The 17,352-nt window shown below is 49.1% G+C and overlaps 1 protein-coding gene across 1 annotated transcript in view; it reads right to left on the bottom strand.

Annotated features, from left to right (window-relative positions):
- SNX1 (sorting nexin 1) overlaps positions 4,832-17,352 on the bottom strand; it is a 38,574-nt gene continuing 26,053 nt past the window's right edge. Inside the window, exons 9-15 of the mRNA XM_005685846.3 lie at positions 16,879-16,992; positions 16,583-16,676; positions 15,276-15,481; positions 12,678-12,821; positions 12,006-12,086; positions 11,449-11,520; positions 4,832-10,819 (exon numbers count right to left, since the gene is read on the bottom strand). Of these exons, the coding sequence (XP_005685903.2) occupies positions 10,769-10,819; positions 11,449-11,520; positions 12,006-12,086; positions 12,678-12,821; positions 15,276-15,481; positions 16,583-16,676; positions 16,879-16,992 (762 nt within the window). The 3' untranslated portion in view covers positions 4,832-10,768. The remainder of the gene's footprint in view (positions 10,820-11,448; positions 11,521-12,005; positions 12,087-12,677; positions 12,822-15,275; positions 15,482-16,582; positions 16,677-16,878; positions 16,993-17,352) is intronic.

Genomic DNA, 17,352 nt, shown 5'->3' with positions numbered 1-17,352 from the left:
CCTTCTGCCTCAGGTCATTAATACTCACTGTTTCATCTCCGTGTAACACCCTTTCCTGACTCTTCACCTGGTGGGCTTCGCCTAGAGCTTCCAGTCGTTAGCCTAAAACTCACCTCTTCAAAGATGCCTTCCTTCCTTCAGTTCAGTCAGTTCAGTCGCTCAGCCGTGTCTGACTCTTTGCGACCCCATATAGCACCCTGTCTCTGCACTTAATCCAGTATTACTGCTGTGCTCTGCTTACTCACTCAGCCATGTCCAGCTCTTTGCAACCCCATGGACTGTAGAGAACCCACCAGGCTCCTCTGTCCATGGGGATTCTCATGAAGAATACTGGAGTGTGTTGCCATGCCCTCCTCCAGGGGATCTTCGCAACCGAGGGATTAAACCCAGGTCTCCCACATTGCAGGCAGATTCTTTACCATCTGATCCACCAGGAAAGCCCAAGAATACTGGAGTGGGCAGCCTGTACTTTCTTCAGATCTTCCCGACCCAGGAATCAAACTGGGGTTTCCTGCTTTGCTGGTGGATTCTACATCAGCTGAGCTGCCAGCGAAGCCCTACTGTTTTTTGTAAATTGTGTTTCTCCCTGGTGTCCCCAACTCGGCATCCAGACTCAGTACCGTCGGCTCAGGGACATGGTCTCTTGCCATTTTACCACTATGGCCCAAGCCGGTAGTGGACACCCAGAAGAGATATTTGTTGCTTGAAAGACTATATGAATGAATGGTGGGGTGGGGTGGGGGAGCGGTTGTGGTGGGGAGTAGGTTGTTGGGTAAAGCCTGGGAACAGGAGGGAAGGCCTGGGAAAGAGGCAGGAAGGGAGCAGTGTTGCTGAAGGGTTACAGGAGGGCCTGCGGAGGGACACCAGGAATCCTCTTCCCACCTGCGGAGGCAGACACCTAGCTCTGTCTCTTACCCTCTCTCTGCAGACGGTCATCTACCTTATTCATCTGTTCAATTTTCAGGTGTTCCTGAGAAGTCTCAAATCAATGGATTTTCATTCCCAGTTATAGGAGATTTGATGCACCTGATGTGAAATATCTTGTAGGAAGTCTGCAGCTCCTTTTGCATGCTAAGTCGCTTTAGTTGAGTCTGACTCTGTGTGACCCTATGGACTGTAGCCCGCCAGTCTCTGTCCATGGGATTCTCTAGGCGAAAATACTGGAGTGGGTTGCCATGCCGTCCTCCAAGGATCTTCCCCACCCAGGGATCAAACCAGCATCTCTTGTGTCTCCTGCAGTGACAGGCGGGTTCTTTACCACTGGTGCCACCTGGGAAGCCGCAGCTCCTTACTCCATGCATTTCATTCATACATGAGTATAAAGATTCAAAAGAAGAAAAACAAGATCCTGGATCTGGAGATACTTATGTCTTTGGGGAGATAAAACAACGTCCAGAGACTATTTTCCTGTAAAGAGGAACACCTGACATGATGTACACTCCAGAGCAGTTACTACTGTCAAAGGAAAAGTTTGTTTCCTGTATTCTTTAAGCGCTGGCCGGCTCCCTATATGAACACTGAGCTAAGTTCCAGACTCAAGTTATAGGGCCCTGACTGGGGTTTTCTGATTGTGTAGGCCTGGCAGGCAGTCTGATCCCTTGAGTTTTCCACAAGGTCGCTGGTGAATCTGATGCTCCCTGTTGGGGGCCATGTTGGAAACGCCTGCCTGTTACAGCTCACACCAGCCCCGCCAGGGAGGGGGGCCACTTTCACCCCGCTGGCCAGACGTAGAGCCTGGAGATGAAGATCAAGGACCGAGCAAGAGGGCAAAGGCTGGGGGCGGAGGTGTTCTGCCGACCCGACCCGGTCCTGGGGCCGCCTGGTCCCGGGCGTGCAGGTGGGCTGGATGCCGGCTCCCGTCCCCCGCCCCTCCACAACCCTCCCGGCCCGGCCCGGCCCTCCCTCGTCCTCCGCCGCCCGCACACAAAGCTCCTTTCACGGACTCGGGCTCGACTTCTGCTGCTCCGGAGGTTTGGTTAACCCCGTTAAGAAAACAAACAGCTCCTGGGCCGGCGGGCGCCGCTGGGCACAGAGGCTGGATTCTTCTCCTCCCCGCGGGCGGGCGGACGCAGACTGACCTGGGGTCCCAGCAACCCTGGGGCGAGGCTGGGCCAGGACTGCTGCTGGGTGGGGGGGGGCGTGGGAGCTCTCGTCACCTGGGCAACCTTGGACAACACCCTTGTTTCTGGGTCCTTATCTGCACCAGGCGAGTTGTGTGTAGACTGAATGATACCATGCTGGTATAGTGTTAGTAAGCAAATGTTGGCTATTCTTATTTGACTGAATTAGATGAATTCGCTGTTTTTGTAGGCCAAAACTAGGGGGGTTTGGAGATTACACATAGTTCATCACATATATTGTTAATGATTCATTTTTGAAACAACAAAAACAAACTCTTCTATTCCTTTCAGTATCCTGAGGTTGCAAGGTTAGCTTAAAAACACACACACCAAAAATCCTATTAGTTACTCCAACTACTAACTCTGTAATCAGGCTTTTCCTGATATTCTAATATTGTACAACCAGAAAACAAAAAAAATTAAGATAAAGAATTGGAAGCAGAGGTTGGTGTAAATAAGCAACTGTCCATTCTAAGTTTCAGAGCACTTAACTGCTTAATAAATACATCTTATACATCTGAAATAATATAATTTAGAAATTTATGTTGTAAATATTGGACTTTGGTGTAGATACCTAAAAATAGTTCTGCTGCTAAAACATTTTAAATGATTAGCTAGTCTAAATTCATGTTATAGATGAGGAAACAGGTGCGAGGAAGGGAGAAGTGGGCTGTGGACAGGGCTGTGTTAGGAAGGCACCTCTGACAAGCACATCCTGCCCGAGCCCTGAGAGCAAAGTTTGGCCCCAGGTTAGGCTGGTGATGTTTCTCAGGGGACTGGTAGGCTGCAGCCAGCAGTGTCGCTCCTAGGAGCCACCTGCCTCTTGCTGCAGGGCAGAAGCACAGCTGCTTCAGACAGCATACCAGGCCAGGGCAGGGGAGCTGCGGAGAGCACCCCGGCCACCTGGCGCCGGAGCAGGAGCTTCCCGGGGAGACTCTGGCCGTACAACAACTCACTCCTAACTTCCCTTACAGTGGCATGTCAGGGGAACAACCGATCGCCCCTCTGGTGTGCTGGCACGGGGGTTCAAGGTACTCAGGTACCCTCAAGTCACAGGAGTTTATCACGAGGAAGGCTGTAAGACCAAGAACTAAGGACAACAGGTAAAGCTGCGGGGGTCCCCACAGCAGCAGGCCTTCCTGACTGGAAGGGAGGGGCTGCCCCGCCCTCGACCCACTCGAGCCTTGGATATTGTCTGGGGTTTCTCGGCAAGTAGAGTTTTTAGCCTCTGCCATTAACGGTCCCCAGCTACTCACCCAAGCTGCTTCTCCGTCTTCCAGCTTCTGCTCTTGCCACACACTGAGCACATCTGGGGAAAGCACCTCACAGGGTCAGAGAAGTGCAAATGCCTACAATGTCAGGTGGGCAACTTCTCGATAACCCTGCTGTGTGAGTTTGTTCGACCTTTAAGGAAACAGCTTAGTGAGTTAGCGTTTAGATCCTCCTTGTCCGTCTTCAGATGTGGGATATCGGAGTGCAGACAGGCTGAGTCAAGTAGACTCATGTTCAAGCCTTAGCTCTTCGGTGTGACCCTGGGCAAGCTGCTTAAGGTCTCTAAGCGTCAGTCTTTTCATGTAGATAATGACGCCCACCTGGCAGGGTCACGGTGCCGGGTGAGTTTCACAGCCCTGCACCCACTGGCGCAGGAAGGTGTTTACCACATGGCGGCTCCTGTTACGGGGTCCTGGGGCGGGATGGGACTACGGGACAGTCTGGACGCTGCCCTGCACGTTTCCTGGCTGCCAGGTGCCTCATCACTTTTTTCTGGTGAGACTGCTGATGTTCCCAAGGAGAGACCCACTCCTGGGCCCCTGTGGCCGTTTCCACTGTCACTCATAAGAGAAGAGGAAGCTGAGAGCACTTGAGCTAGAAGGGGGCAGTCATCTGGAAACAATTGTCACATCCCTTTAGAGAAAGGTCCTATCTCAGATGGGACGGGTTTTTTCCTTTGGGGTTTTTTCTGGACCCAGAATGAATCCCACAGAGGCTGAGCAGCTGGCCTCCTCTGAGCAGCCTTGATGTTGGGGGTGGGGAGGATTTCTGCCCCAGAGGTCTGGTCAGCAGAGCCAGAGGGGCATTTCCACAACACACAAAGGCAAAGGGGAGGGAGGAGGCTTATCAGGGGCAAGCAATGAGGCAGGTGGCTATCACCTCCCACCTGCAGGCCTCACCTGGGGCACTGAACACCGATTCTGCCAATCACTGCAAAGCCTGTTAATCGCTCAGTCAGTCATGTCCAGCTCTTTGTAACCCCATGGACTATAGCCCACCAGGTTCCTCTGTCCATGGAACTCTCCAGGCACAAATACTGGAGTGGGTTACCATTCCCTTCTCCAGGGATCTTCTCAACCAAGGGACTGAACCAAGGTTTCTTACATTGCAGGCAGACGCTTTACTGTTTGAGTCACTAGGGAAGCCCACAGCAGCACAGCCCACCAAACCCCAAATCAGGCCTATTTCTGAATCTCGAAGTGGAGGAGGGACCTAGATGAGTATCCATCTAGAGTAACCATGATCTTAAGGAGTTCAGAGCCATGAAGGCTGGTGAGATAACATTACAATCAAGGGTGAGAAAGGCCAGAATTTTAAGGAGACACCGAAGTGCTAAGTCAAGAGCTATAAAGGAGCCGGGGTTCCCACTCTGGTCGGGAATAGGGTAGGGTGGAGGGTGGGTCAAAGAAACTTCCCCAGAGAATGTAGGCCTCAAAGGATGCAGTGGGTTGTTTTCCCACAATGAAAATAGCTTTATTTAATGTTTATGATTATAAAAATAATATACAAATTCCAAGCAATATCAGATAGTATAAAAATTTTAAATAATGCAAAATTCCATCCCTGGAGGCAACCACAGTTAACAATTCAATTAACATCCTTCTCATATATATATATATATAGTTTTATATAAATGCAGACCATATCATACATGTAATTCTGTAACCTATTCTTACTCAAAAATTAGTTCTTACCAATGAATATAGCTGTATATCATCTTCAATGACTGTATAATATCTAATTGCATTATGTACCATAATTCATTTAATCCCTTCCTGCTGTACATTTAGATTGATTTCAAATTTTACAGCTGTAAACAGTGCTATGATGGTCTTCTTTGCATAACCATCTTTCTGGACTTGGGTTTCTAGAAGTGTCTATGGGAATCCCCAGTGAGTGTCCTGACACACCAACCAGTGCCCTCATCTCTATTTACTCACACTTTCTTCCACAATATGGAAGGCTGGCGGTTTCAGACAGGTGTAAGTTTAAGATTGAAGGGAGGGACGAGGGCTTGAGATAGGGTGCTTCAGGTGCAAAGGCCACCGATAATAAAGGCTTCTTACGCTACACAACAGTGGCGAAGGAAGGAGAGTGTGTGGAGTCTGTTTCTGTGAGGTACGCACACTGCTGTGAAGGGCTAGGAGATAAACAGAGAAAGGCGAGCTGGAGTCCTCTCAAAGCAGGCTGTGAAGGCCAAGTGGCAGAGCCCACTGTTGGAGATCATTCAACAGTTACCTACATAGCACCTATTTAAAGCCCAGATATTTTCAGGGGTCACAAGGTTAAAGAGATGTTCCACTTTGGAGAGTTTATTGTCTTAATTTTTTTTTATGCCTTAAATTGCTTTTTGTGCTTCAGTGACCTGCCTCATCACGTCCTGTTCTTGGTAGCCATTGCGCTCCTATGGATAACCCTAAGGCCCAAATTAAATATTACAGAATTTTTGTTTGGCGGAGATTGCCAACATTAAGCCACACAACTGGTATCACAAGACATTGGCAGATGATGGCACACCAACCCCGGGGCTGGAAGACAAGGATAAGTCGTTCTAGTGCATTTCTAACTCTGAGCTCTGACCCAGCTCTTCCCCAACGTGGAGCTGAGACTTTCAGCCAGTGACTCATTAAGGCAGAGTGTCCTGTTCAGGCATGGGTCAAATGCAGGAAAGGAGGGAATCACCACTCTCTTCCTTTTCTACTCCTCCCCCTCCCAAAGGCTGCTGGGAACTGGTGGGGAAAATCCCACCACCTTAGGGTCTGCTGTTCCTCAGAATCCATGGTTTCCAATCCCACGTGGGCTCTAAACATGCTCAGCAAAGGACACCCCTTCCATCACCACGCTCCTTTCTCAACCAGTTCCTGGCCCCATCTTTAGATTTCCACTATCTTCTCATGATTTTTCAAACTTGAGATGCACAGACATTCTTTATTTTCTTTAGGCTTCTCAGCTACAGGTGCATTCAGAATGAAAATCACTCGGAAAGAGCTCAGCGTTACAAACATCCACATGTAGCGCTTCCTATCATTTCTACTCCTTGCATCTGTTCTGTTGCTGAAGACCCATTCTGAATGCTGGGGTCTCTTCAGCTCTAAGCCCTCACCTTCAGGACTGCGGAGCCCAGAGACACATGGGGGAAACAGCCCACAGGGAAGCAGGAGGGGTAAGACTCATTTCCACACCTCTTCTGTAAACCACCTGACTCACAATAGGTCAACGTAGCCGTGTCTGAGAGCATCTGGACTGCCAAGCAGGAGGTCAATCCTTCCTCCCCAGCCCCAGCAGCGAGGCTCCCTGCGCTGTGCACTTTGCATGTGCTCCCAGACATAGCTGATGGCTACTCCCCTTCTGTCCTCTGAATTCTGTTAACCTGTTAGGTCTGACATGCCTTTAAATGAAACAAAGCCAGCTTTGACTTTGTATCTCCCTTACCTCTCGGCACAGTCCTCCCTTTTCACGCAGCCGAGCCTCTTATGTGAATGACATGGTCATGCACTTGCTGTCACCACTGCTTCCCCGCCCATTTGCTCCAAACCTATTTGGCCTCCCATGCTGCCTGTCATGACCGTTCTCACCAGGCACCCTGAAGCCCAAGCCAGAAGCTCATGGGTCATGCCAGCTGCCTCTCTCTTCCTAAGGCCTTTCATCGTATCAGTGAGCAGCCCCCAGGGGCTCTCTGCTGCCACTGACTCCTCTCCCTGAGCCCGGACTCCATTACTACTGCCCTCCTCAGCACTCCGGCTGACTCTCTGTGCCTCCAGCCTTGTATCTTCTGATATGTCTACATCACAAATGTGACCACGCTATTTCCTGCTTAAGTCCTTCCAGGAGCTCCCCATACTTGCAGGGTCATGTTCAAAGTGTACCATAGGTGATAGGCACTGTGTGATCCAGCTCTTAGCTCATCACTCCACGGGCCGTCCACTGACTTGACTCTGGCCACATCGAGCCACTGGTATTCCCTAGATGGGCCCACCTCTCACGACATGACACAGGAAGGTAGATGGTCCCGCAGAAGGAACAAAAACCTCTTCACCTTGAAGACACAGTTCAAGCATCCCATTCTCCAATTTCTTCCTCCTGAGTCTCCAAGTGGAACAAGTCCATCTTTGTGGCCCTATCCCCGCATACAGGCCTCTGGCTCAGTATGGGTAAACTGCTATTGGTCTTAACTTGCAAGTTCTGCACAGAAATGCACAGGCCCTGAAGACAGCTGGCTCCATCAGCCTTGGGACAGAGGAAAGCTCTGAGAAGGAAGCTTTGACAACAGAAGGGAGTCTGTCCCCAGGAAATAACAAAAACAGACTTGCATCAAGAGGGTCACTGGATGGAACAAAACAAAGCAGAAAGTTTAAAATTATCTTAGAGAGTTAAAAATATGAAAAAGGGAGATGAGAATAAAATTTACGGGGCTACTATGAATTCATGATTTTTAATTATTTATATCATCTATCTGCATCCCTTCAATATTTCCATGTATCTTTATCTACAGTTATTTCCTTGCTCTGTCTGCCAAGAAAAGCCTAGAAGCAATGACATTCTAGTAGCAATGGGCACTCAGCACCCAGATCTTGATTTCTTAAGATCATTTTCCATTCAAAGGAATCAAGATTCCCTGGCAAAAAATGGCTGATTCCAAGGCTGGGGCTAGGAAGATACAAGGTAAGTCTGGAACACCTTAAGCCAGAAAGTAAGAAAGTGTTTTTAAAGGGACATATTAAAAAGACATAGGAGCCTGCTAGAAATCTGGGATGGTTTGAGAATCAAAGCAATACCTAGCAACTTTGAGTAAATAGGAATCCATTCATCCATACCTATAAACAAACAGATTAATAAGTAGGGAGGAAGATGCTTTCCTTTAGAAGTAGAATGTCAAACAAGTGTAGAAGAAACTATGGAGTTGAAAATCACACTGAATGAAGAACAAGGTATGTACATGACATCAAAGTGTCTCCCCACAAGCAACCTGTTGCTTACAAAGGGAGAAGTCAACTTAGAAAGGGGAAGTCTGGCAGACTTGAACTTAACCAAGTGATCACAGAGCTAACGTCAATATTAATGGGATCAAGTAACATCACCTGCCAACTTAAGACACACAGAGGACAAATGACTTTTGTGATGTTCCTGTCCAACATGCCAAACCCTAATCTAGTCCATGAGACCAATCCAATTTGAGGAACATTCTACAAAATGTGTGGCTGTATTCTTCAAAAAGGCCAAGGTAATAAAAGGAAAGACATCTGAATTGAGAGACACGTGTAAGCATGTTTCACAACTAACGTAACACATGATTCTGCATCGGGAACAGGGACTCACGACAGAGGGCAGCACTAGGGCACCGGACACAACTTAAACAGTGGGCACGCGCAGATAACCGCCTCCTGTCAGCGTCAGCACGGCGTCAGCGCTATGCTTCCCACTTCTGCCAAATGGTCACGGTTACAAATGTTGAGAGGAAGTCCTTTTTCTTAAGGAAAGGCTTACTGAAGTTTTGGGGTAGAGGGGTAACAATATCTACAACTGACTCTCAATGATTGAGAAAATACAACACATAAATACAGATAAAGCAAATCGTAAGTCATAAAGCAAATGGGGTGGTAAAATGTAAGTACTTGGTAAGTGGGAGTTCTTCGTGATATTCCTGTAACTTTTCTGTAAGTTTAAAATCATATGAAAATTCTAGAAGTTCCCAAACAAACCAGCAATCCAACAACAAGGGATGAGTCAGAATTATGGTACAGTCACTCTATGGAAGCCTTAAAATTAGAGCGTTACAAATAAACATCTGTGAAAATACATAACAAGATAGAAAAAATGCTTATAGCTTATACAGGGTTGAATGATGAAAGCCGGATACAGAGTATTTTATGTGTCCATTATTATAACTAAGCAGAGCAAGCATATAAGTAAGATTGGAAGGGTAATATCAAAGGTGGTAATAAGGATATTAGGGGGAAGGGAGAGATTGAGTGACTTTTCCTTAAAAAAAAAAAAAAAAATCAGCATATTGAAAAAAATACTTGCCAGCATAGGCACTCCCGTCAGGCAGGTATGCTGGAGAATACTGGAGATCAGTGCTATTGACTGCCTTCTCTTGCCTCAGGCTGCCCCACTCAAACCTTGACACCTATCCCTCACCCCAAGAACAGATAGATACTGTGGGTCTGGAGTGCCCTCAGCAAGGGCATCTGAGGGTGGTGGGGCTAGGAGTATGAGGCTCCCCTGCAGGCAGTCTGCCAGCCCTGCCCCACACAGCAGCTTCGCAGTCTGCTCTGAGCAGCGAGCTTAGCAGCTGCGGACACAGCTGAGGGGAAGCCCAGCAAGGGCACATCTGAGACTGGGCCTCCCTGGCCAGGCCAGCACAGAGACCCCTTTGAATGCCCTTGGCTTGTGCTTATAACACCAGGGCCTCTTGCCGACATGCTCTCTCCTGAGCATAGACCGTAAAGCTTCTCAGAACTCAGGTTTAGGAACCCTGGGATGACTTTTATCTCAAGGCAGAGTGCCTGGTTCTGTTGTCAGTGGGGTGAAGTGTTAAGTCCTTATCAGTTCTTTACATTTTTAACATAAACCAGTCTACTGAGCACCTGCTTTGATGGGTGGCAAAAAGAAGTTCGGAACACAAGCCTTTGCTATCAGAAGGCAAACTCTCAGAGAGCCCTGGGCAGCTGAGAGAAACAGGGCAGGAATAAAAATGAAAGTCTGCCTCCTTTCCGGGAGAACTGGTTTTGTTCCTCTTATTAGAAGAGACGTGTTTAAAACTCCTTCCCTAAAGAAGCAGGAGTAAGAGTTAGTAAGAGACCCTCAGAACAGGCAGCTGGGGTAGAGAGAGCAAAGGAAACCCCAGTCCTGCGGGGAAGCAGGAGCCAAGGCCCACGAGCTCCCGTGGAGAGGAACTCATTGCATGACTCTACCGGGCACTTCTTGTTTAGAGCTGCTTCCCAACTGTTCCCCAGCCTAGAGCAAAAAGCACCACCATTCTCAGTCATGTGACCCGATTTTAAAGTATTTTATTACATAATCTTTTCATGGCACCGTCAGGAGTAACAGAAAACGTTATCCTCAGTTCCTAACCACATCCTGAAAAATATACATTTGTATTTATATATTTATATCAATACTCCACCCCATCCCCTAATTCCACCACCTAGTATAGGACTTTTGCTTAAAGCAAGAAACTATTCTTTCAGGTAAGAAAATATATATGGAAGCTAAGTGAAGTAACGGTTAGAGGGACTGGGGACAGCTCGGTTGTGGGGGCAGGAGGGAAGGGGTGAAGTCCAGGCTGGGCAGGATGCATCGCTGGGCCCGGCAGAGGTGGAGGACAGTGTATAAAAAGGCAGCGTCAGGCAGGCGGCTCTGGTGTCCTCGATCCATTAGGAGATGGCCTTTGCCTCAGGAAGGAAGGCTTCCCAGTACTTAGCCAGCTGCAAAGAAGTGGGCTCAGTAAGCAAGTGCTCCCATCAAGTGGCAGAGCCTGAGCCTGGAAGGGTTACGAGTAAGCCAAGGCACTTCCCCAAGTGCCCTTGGCCAGCACAGGGAGGCCTAGGCTGACGCCAAGCTGAGGAAATGGGTATGCTGAGAGGAGACCCTGGGACAGACCGGCTGGCCAGCCACACTACCCTTACCTCTCTAAACTGAAGGAAGCATCAAGTGCAAGGTCTGAAGACAGTCCTGGTTCTGCCCCAGAGGAAGTACCCCCGTGGGGGCCACAGCTTGGCTCAGGTCAGTTAGCTCCTCACAACAGGGTCACTGTTCCACATACCGATTGGGACCTCAGCCTCAAGAGGGCTAGGTGGTATCAGGGGGTTACAGGGAGAGGAGAGTTGGGGTTTGTCCTTAAAAACTAACTCACTGTAGGATTAAGGCTATCCTGCTTATTAGCAAAAGACCCTACTGGATGCACCACATTAGAGAAACAGGACTTATGTTCAATTATTGATTAAGCAGGGCCCAGACCCCTGATGTATGCCAGACCACCCTGTCACCAAAATCTCAAGTATGCAGCTGGCCCAAGCAAGCAGGAGAGGAAGAAAGCCAGGCACAAGTTACATACCTGCTGCTGTGAATACAGGAGTGTCTCGAGGTACTTGATCACGTGGTTTCTGAAGTCCTTGGATTTCTCTTTCTAAAGGAGACAGGATTCTACACTGACCATCCGGACAGTTGCTCCTTCCCTTCTTGACAGGATGGTGATGTTTTTGCTGACCAAGGCTGAACACAGCCTCAGAAAGGAGAGGCAGCAGCTGGATTAGCTACAATTTCCAGCCCAATAACCTCTTGCAAGGCTTTCTTGAATGGTGGCAGGGTGGGAAAGCGAGGAAAAAGGACAGGGGAGTAGAGGGGTTATGACAGGGCAAGCTTTGTTTTGTGTCTAACCGCTCTGGTCCAGCAACCAGTGGAGGACAGCCACTTTGCCTCAGGAACAAACATATAAATGTGAGCGCGCGTGCACACACACACAGACACATACACAGCCATGCTTGGTCATAATAACTGCCAAGTCGCTGGCACTGCCATCTGTCTCCCTACTCAGTAGAGATGTGGACAGAACCAGTACTACCACTAAACCAGGCACTGCACACTGGTGAGGAGGAGGATCTTCTAGCTTACCTCAAACCGTATCACTTCTTTTCGGACCACAGTTGAAATCCTTTCAAAGTCCCTTTCATACTGAGTCACCCGAGACTCCCACTGGGAAGAAAGAGGAAAGAAAGGATCCCTTAACATATTATGGAGTTACTATTAAGTCTTTACCTCTGAACAGCAACTGTGTATCTGAGACCTCAATTGGTCATTTGTTTGTCCCTCTGGGTAAGATTAGATATGGAGATTCCACAGGTAATCCAGACTCCAGTAGAGGTCACCTCTGAACTGGCTGGGAAAGAGGTGCCATGTGTCTCAGGCCAAGTCTGGCTCCTAAGAAATCTAGTTCCCCAGAGGCTCCAGTTCAGGTACTTGCCAGCAAGGCTGGGAGGCCCAGAGAACTGAATTTAGTTCTCACCAGAAGGGCACATGTGAATCACCTTGGAGCTTTTCAAAGACCCAGGCAGGACCGCTCCTGCAGAGATTCTAATTTGGCAAGTGTGGGTGAAACAGGAGAGGAGGAGGAAGGCCCGGTCTCAGGGCAGACCCCGGGCCATTCGCAGAGGCTTTGCCAGCCACTGTCCTTTAGACTCCATTAGTTCTCCTGCCTGCTGAGGGGTTCTAAGCAGCTCAGTGGGGTGGAATCCGGACTCACTCAGGAGCTAGAACGTCCCTGCAGGTCTGCCTCGGGGGGCTCACCTCTACAATCTCATCCTTGGCCTGCTGCAGCTTGTCAGGCTTGTTGGCCCACAGCAGCCGAGCCTCAGCCTCCCGCTTCTTCTGCAGGGTGGCCTGAGCATCCTGCCAGCGCTGCCACGTCTTCATGCGCTGGTCAAAGGCGGCCTGTGAGGGTGAGGTTTGGGGAGAAGCATAACCAGCCCTTCAGGCACTCTGCTGGCTCTGCCTTGGGAGGAGGGGGCTCTCCCAGCGACTGTGCTGGGGAAGGGCTGAGCAAGGGCAGGTTCCACAATCTTGTGTTAATGCCCAGCTTGAAGTGTAATGTCCAAAAGCACAAGCTTGGGTAAGACTTCTCTCCAAGGCTCCAGTAGACCAGCGTCATGCTGCATCATGCTGCTCCCAAGGCTGGATGGCCCAGCACAAGCAGGTGGTCTGATGCCCAGGCCCAATCTATGGCTTTCAAACGGACTCCCTGAGATCACTCAGTTCATGAGTCTACACACTTTCCTTAAATGCCTGCACTGTGCCAAGGGCTAAGAATATAGTGGGAAATGAAACACACAGGCCTGCTTTCATGGAGCTTGAAGTCTAACAGGAAAACCTGACACTGTATTACTAACTGCCAATAAGTAATTATAAGAATGCAGAGTACAGAAAAAACAAGCAGAGTACTGCAAAAACACACTTGAGGACCTAGTTGAGTCTGGGAGACACATCAGAGAAGACCAACCTAAGGAAGCAAACTCTATACTGACACCCAAACAATATACAGGGTGAGCTCGACAGATCTCCCCACCTCCTTCAGCTTAACAGATCTTTATACTAAGTAAACTTCATCTCATCCATACATTCAACTGCTCGCGGCTATCAAGGCCTTCAAGAAGCTCTCTGAAGTCCATTTGCTGGTCTTCCCTGTTTTCAGTTCCTTGATCACCATCAGCATGTCCAGAGGATGCCTGGTGGACTAACCAAACCATCTTGCACCCCCACTGGCTCTGTAGGCTTCAAGAGGCTGGGATGAAAGGGCTCTGCCTGGGGCAGCCTCCCAACACCGCTCCTTCTGCTCCCCAACCCTGTGAGAGAGTTCCCTGGATGTTTTTCAGGCCTCCTTAGTTCAGGCCTTTGCCAAGACTTGAACCTCAAGGAGTGAAAGGACACCAAATTTATCTTCCCCTGCACTGTCACTGCTGCTTATCTGCAATTTCTAAACAGCTGAATAAAGGATCAGGTAAAGTGTGACCTCAAATCCAGCCTAACACCCTCGGCTAACTGCGGTACAGCTGCAGGTTTCCGCAGAGAAGTAACAACTGTTCATCTCTCCAGTCCCACTGCCAGCACATGACCACGAGAAGGGCGGGTGAGGGGTCTCTGAGAAAAGACCAGTTTGCAGTCTGAGCACTAAAGTGAGCTGCCTCAGTAAGGCCTCCCTCACCCCTCTCCATACAGGGTCCCTGGCCTGAGGGTCGTATCCAAATGCTGAGCTCTCTAGAAGCCCCAGACAACACTGCTCTCTGAAAGCATCCCCAGAGAGAACCCTTCCCTGGGGTGGCTTTCTAGTCTAAGCAGTCTGACCTGTTCCAAGCATGCCAGAACAGGTTACTTTTCCAGCCTCTTCTCACTCTGGAGTCAGCAGCAAACCAAGCAGCCAATGGGAGAAGACAGTGAGCAATCTTGCAGACTATATTAAGCAACTCTGCCACGGAGAAAATGCGCCCTGGGGGCAGCGTGGCTCCTGACAATGCAGGAGCTCTCAGGCTGGGGAGAGCTCGGGCATGGGGGGCGGGGGGAGAGAGAGTGAGAGTGAGTGTGTTTGTGTGGCTCTGTTCCAACTCAGAGGCTCAGATGTTCTGGTCCCAACCTGGATCAGGCAGATTCAGGCCCTATTAGGGCAGGTGCCAGGCTCCCTCTTGACTCCTTCCTCTGTCTCAGAGAGGCCACGCGAGAACTAATCTCACTGCCCAGTGAAGCTTCCTCAGCCACTCTGAAAGATCAGGGAAACCAGAGTGCCTTGGTCACCAGAAGAGAAGGTGAGGTGCCTGACCTGAGGGGCAGGCTGCAGTCTTGTCACTGGTGTGGTCAGCACAGCACAGCTCTGGTGACAAGCTCCCTCAGCCCCCTGGCCACCCTCCTCCATGTAGCAACACACTGGTTGTGTGGAGTTACCTGGTGGCCCACACTGGAGGGAAAAGTGGAAGCCAGCAAGAGGGCTGGCTCTTACCAGGGCCAAGCTGCTGCATACTATTAGGAAGGCTAAGGCCAGAGGGCTGAGGAAGTCACAGCTCCAAGGGGTCCAGACCTAGGCCTGAAACAGCCTTGCTTAAAGAAAGGAATATAGGATGCTGTCCAGCTTCAACAATAAGGAAGGGCCTACTTGGAAATTCAAGAGTGGTCTTTTCTTCAAGCTGATTTAAAATACTGGCTGCGGGCCTCAAAATGACTCAGAGATAACTAAGAGTTTAATGGATGTTTCAGTTCACAAGATACTTTCTCTTTTGAGAGTAGAAAAACTATACCTATTTCAAGCTATAATGGATGAAACCATCTTGGGAAGAAGAAGAGCAAAGGAAAAGACAAATTAAATCCAGTGGAGGAAAAAGAGGAGAGGGACAAGATGCTTACGCGGACTATGGCCAGGAGGCGAATATAGTCACTCAGGAGCTCTGCGAGGAGGAAGAAGTCATTGTTGGCCTGTTCCTGGTGGAGCTGCTCGATCTTTTCTTCCACCTCAGCCAGCTGGGAGAGTGCCCGTGACAGTGCTGTGTTGTCCTCAGAGCTCCCAAGCATGGCGAGACTCTTGGCAAACTGGGCCGTGTTCAGCGCTAGCTCTGGCAGGAAGAAGACAGCAGAGCCTCTGATCTCCCGAGGAAGAGGGACAAGTCAGCTGGCACTGCCCGGGTGCCTGAGCGACACTGGCCCCTGCGTGTCTGGCAACCATGGGCTCTGCAATCTGGCCATTTACACCAGAGCCAACTGAATTCAGAAAGTGAGGGCGATGTAGCTCGGGCACACGAGCAAAGAGAGGTGCCTGCTGCCCTGTTTCCCTAGGCTAGGCTTGGCTTGCTTGGATGGAGCAGTTCCGATGCTCCTGGAGAACTGGGGCCAGTTAATAGAAATGGGCCAATGGCACAGTTCTGATTTTCACATTAGAGCTCACAGTAAGCAGCCTGCCTGCAAGAGACAGAGTGTATGTACACACTGCAGAGTCTTGCATGCACCAGAGTAGAACAACTTTTCTGTGAAGAGCCAAGTATTTTAACCTTTGCAGAGCACATACAGCTCACTCTCCTTGCTCCCCTCCCCAACCCTTCCATCCCATCATCTCTTCAAAAATGTTAAAAACCACTTAGAGCCACAGCAATAGGTCCATGACCAATAGGTCTATGGCTAGATATGACCCAGCTGGGTCATATTTTGCCAACTCTTATATTGGTCTCCATTCTAATGGTTTTCTGCCTGTTTAGACTTCTGATTATCAGCATGATTAAAGCATTCAAACTTGGCAAATTTCACTAGCTCTTAAGCAAATCTCACCAGAGAAAGGTGAAGAAGGGTCAGGAGACATATATGGTTTCCAGCATTTACATATTTCTCATTGGACCATGTAGCTAAGGCATGTAGCATCATTTTGGATATAAGCCACCGACTCAAATGCCACCAACCAAAGCCCACAATCCCAGGTCAAGCTGTAACTGGGACGGCTTCTCTGCACTCCCCCAGGTAGAGTACAGTGCCTTCGGCGGCAGAGGCATGCTTCCTGTCAGGAGATGCGTGGCATTCTCTCTCTGATCAGAACATCAAGGACCGAGTGGGTTGCGAATTTCAACTTGAATGGCTGAGAGGTTTGGGAACAACATGCCCTCCCACCTCTAGCTCACTGGAGACATCAGTTTCCCCCCAGCTCCAAGTGTACGTCAGAAGCTTGTTACCTTTCCTGTGGTTGACTAGAGTTTCTACAACGGCATGCAGTTTCCGCAAGCGCTGCTCCTCACACTCTACCTCCTGGAGCTTCTCCTCAAACCACTGAAACACATAGGCCCAAAGCTTTAAAGGAGGCTACTCATCATAGAGCTGTCTTTTCCCTAGCAGTTTTTTCCTTCTTGTTTAAGGGACTGAATTATTGTAAAAAGAAAGTCTCTAATCTCAGAAATTTCAGGACTCCTCAAGGCTTCTGACGCATAACCCTGAGGGGGCTGGGGAAGCTGAGAGGCCCAGTGCTACTCACAATGTCGGATTCATTCATCTTGATGGTCATTTTGCTGACTGCATCTGTAGCTTTGTTGAACATCTTGAGGAGACCAGCGCCACTCAATGTCTGGGTACCCACAGCACGTGGCAGCTACAAGAGCAAGAAGGCAAGGTGGCAAGTTATCTGCTGCCCCTATTTTAGGTTCAGAAGAATTAGTATCCATCAGATGGCATGCCCCAAACTTGCCAAATAAATTATCTGAACTGTAGGCTGTTATTTTCAAGGGCAATTAGACAAATCCTTAACTAACAATGTGGAGAGAAAAAAAAAAATCAAAGGACCACATTAAAGAGAATCAGCAAAACTGTCAGCTTTTGATACTGTGTGCAGAAAGACAGGCAGTGTGTGTTATGTGGCCAGGTGACCTCATATTGAGATTATCTGCTACCCAGGCATAAACTGCTGAAATACCAAATACTTTTGTTTAAAAGTCAAAAGTCCTTTTTGGAT

Source organism: Capra hircus, chromosome 10 (genome assembly GCF_001704415.2).
Source record: "Capra hircus breed San Clemente chromosome 10, ASM170441v1, whole genome shotgun sequence".
Lineage (NCBI taxonomy): Eukaryota > Metazoa > Chordata > Mammalia > Artiodactyla > Bovidae > Capra > Capra hircus.
This window is presented reverse-complemented; position numbering and strand designations above follow the sequence as displayed.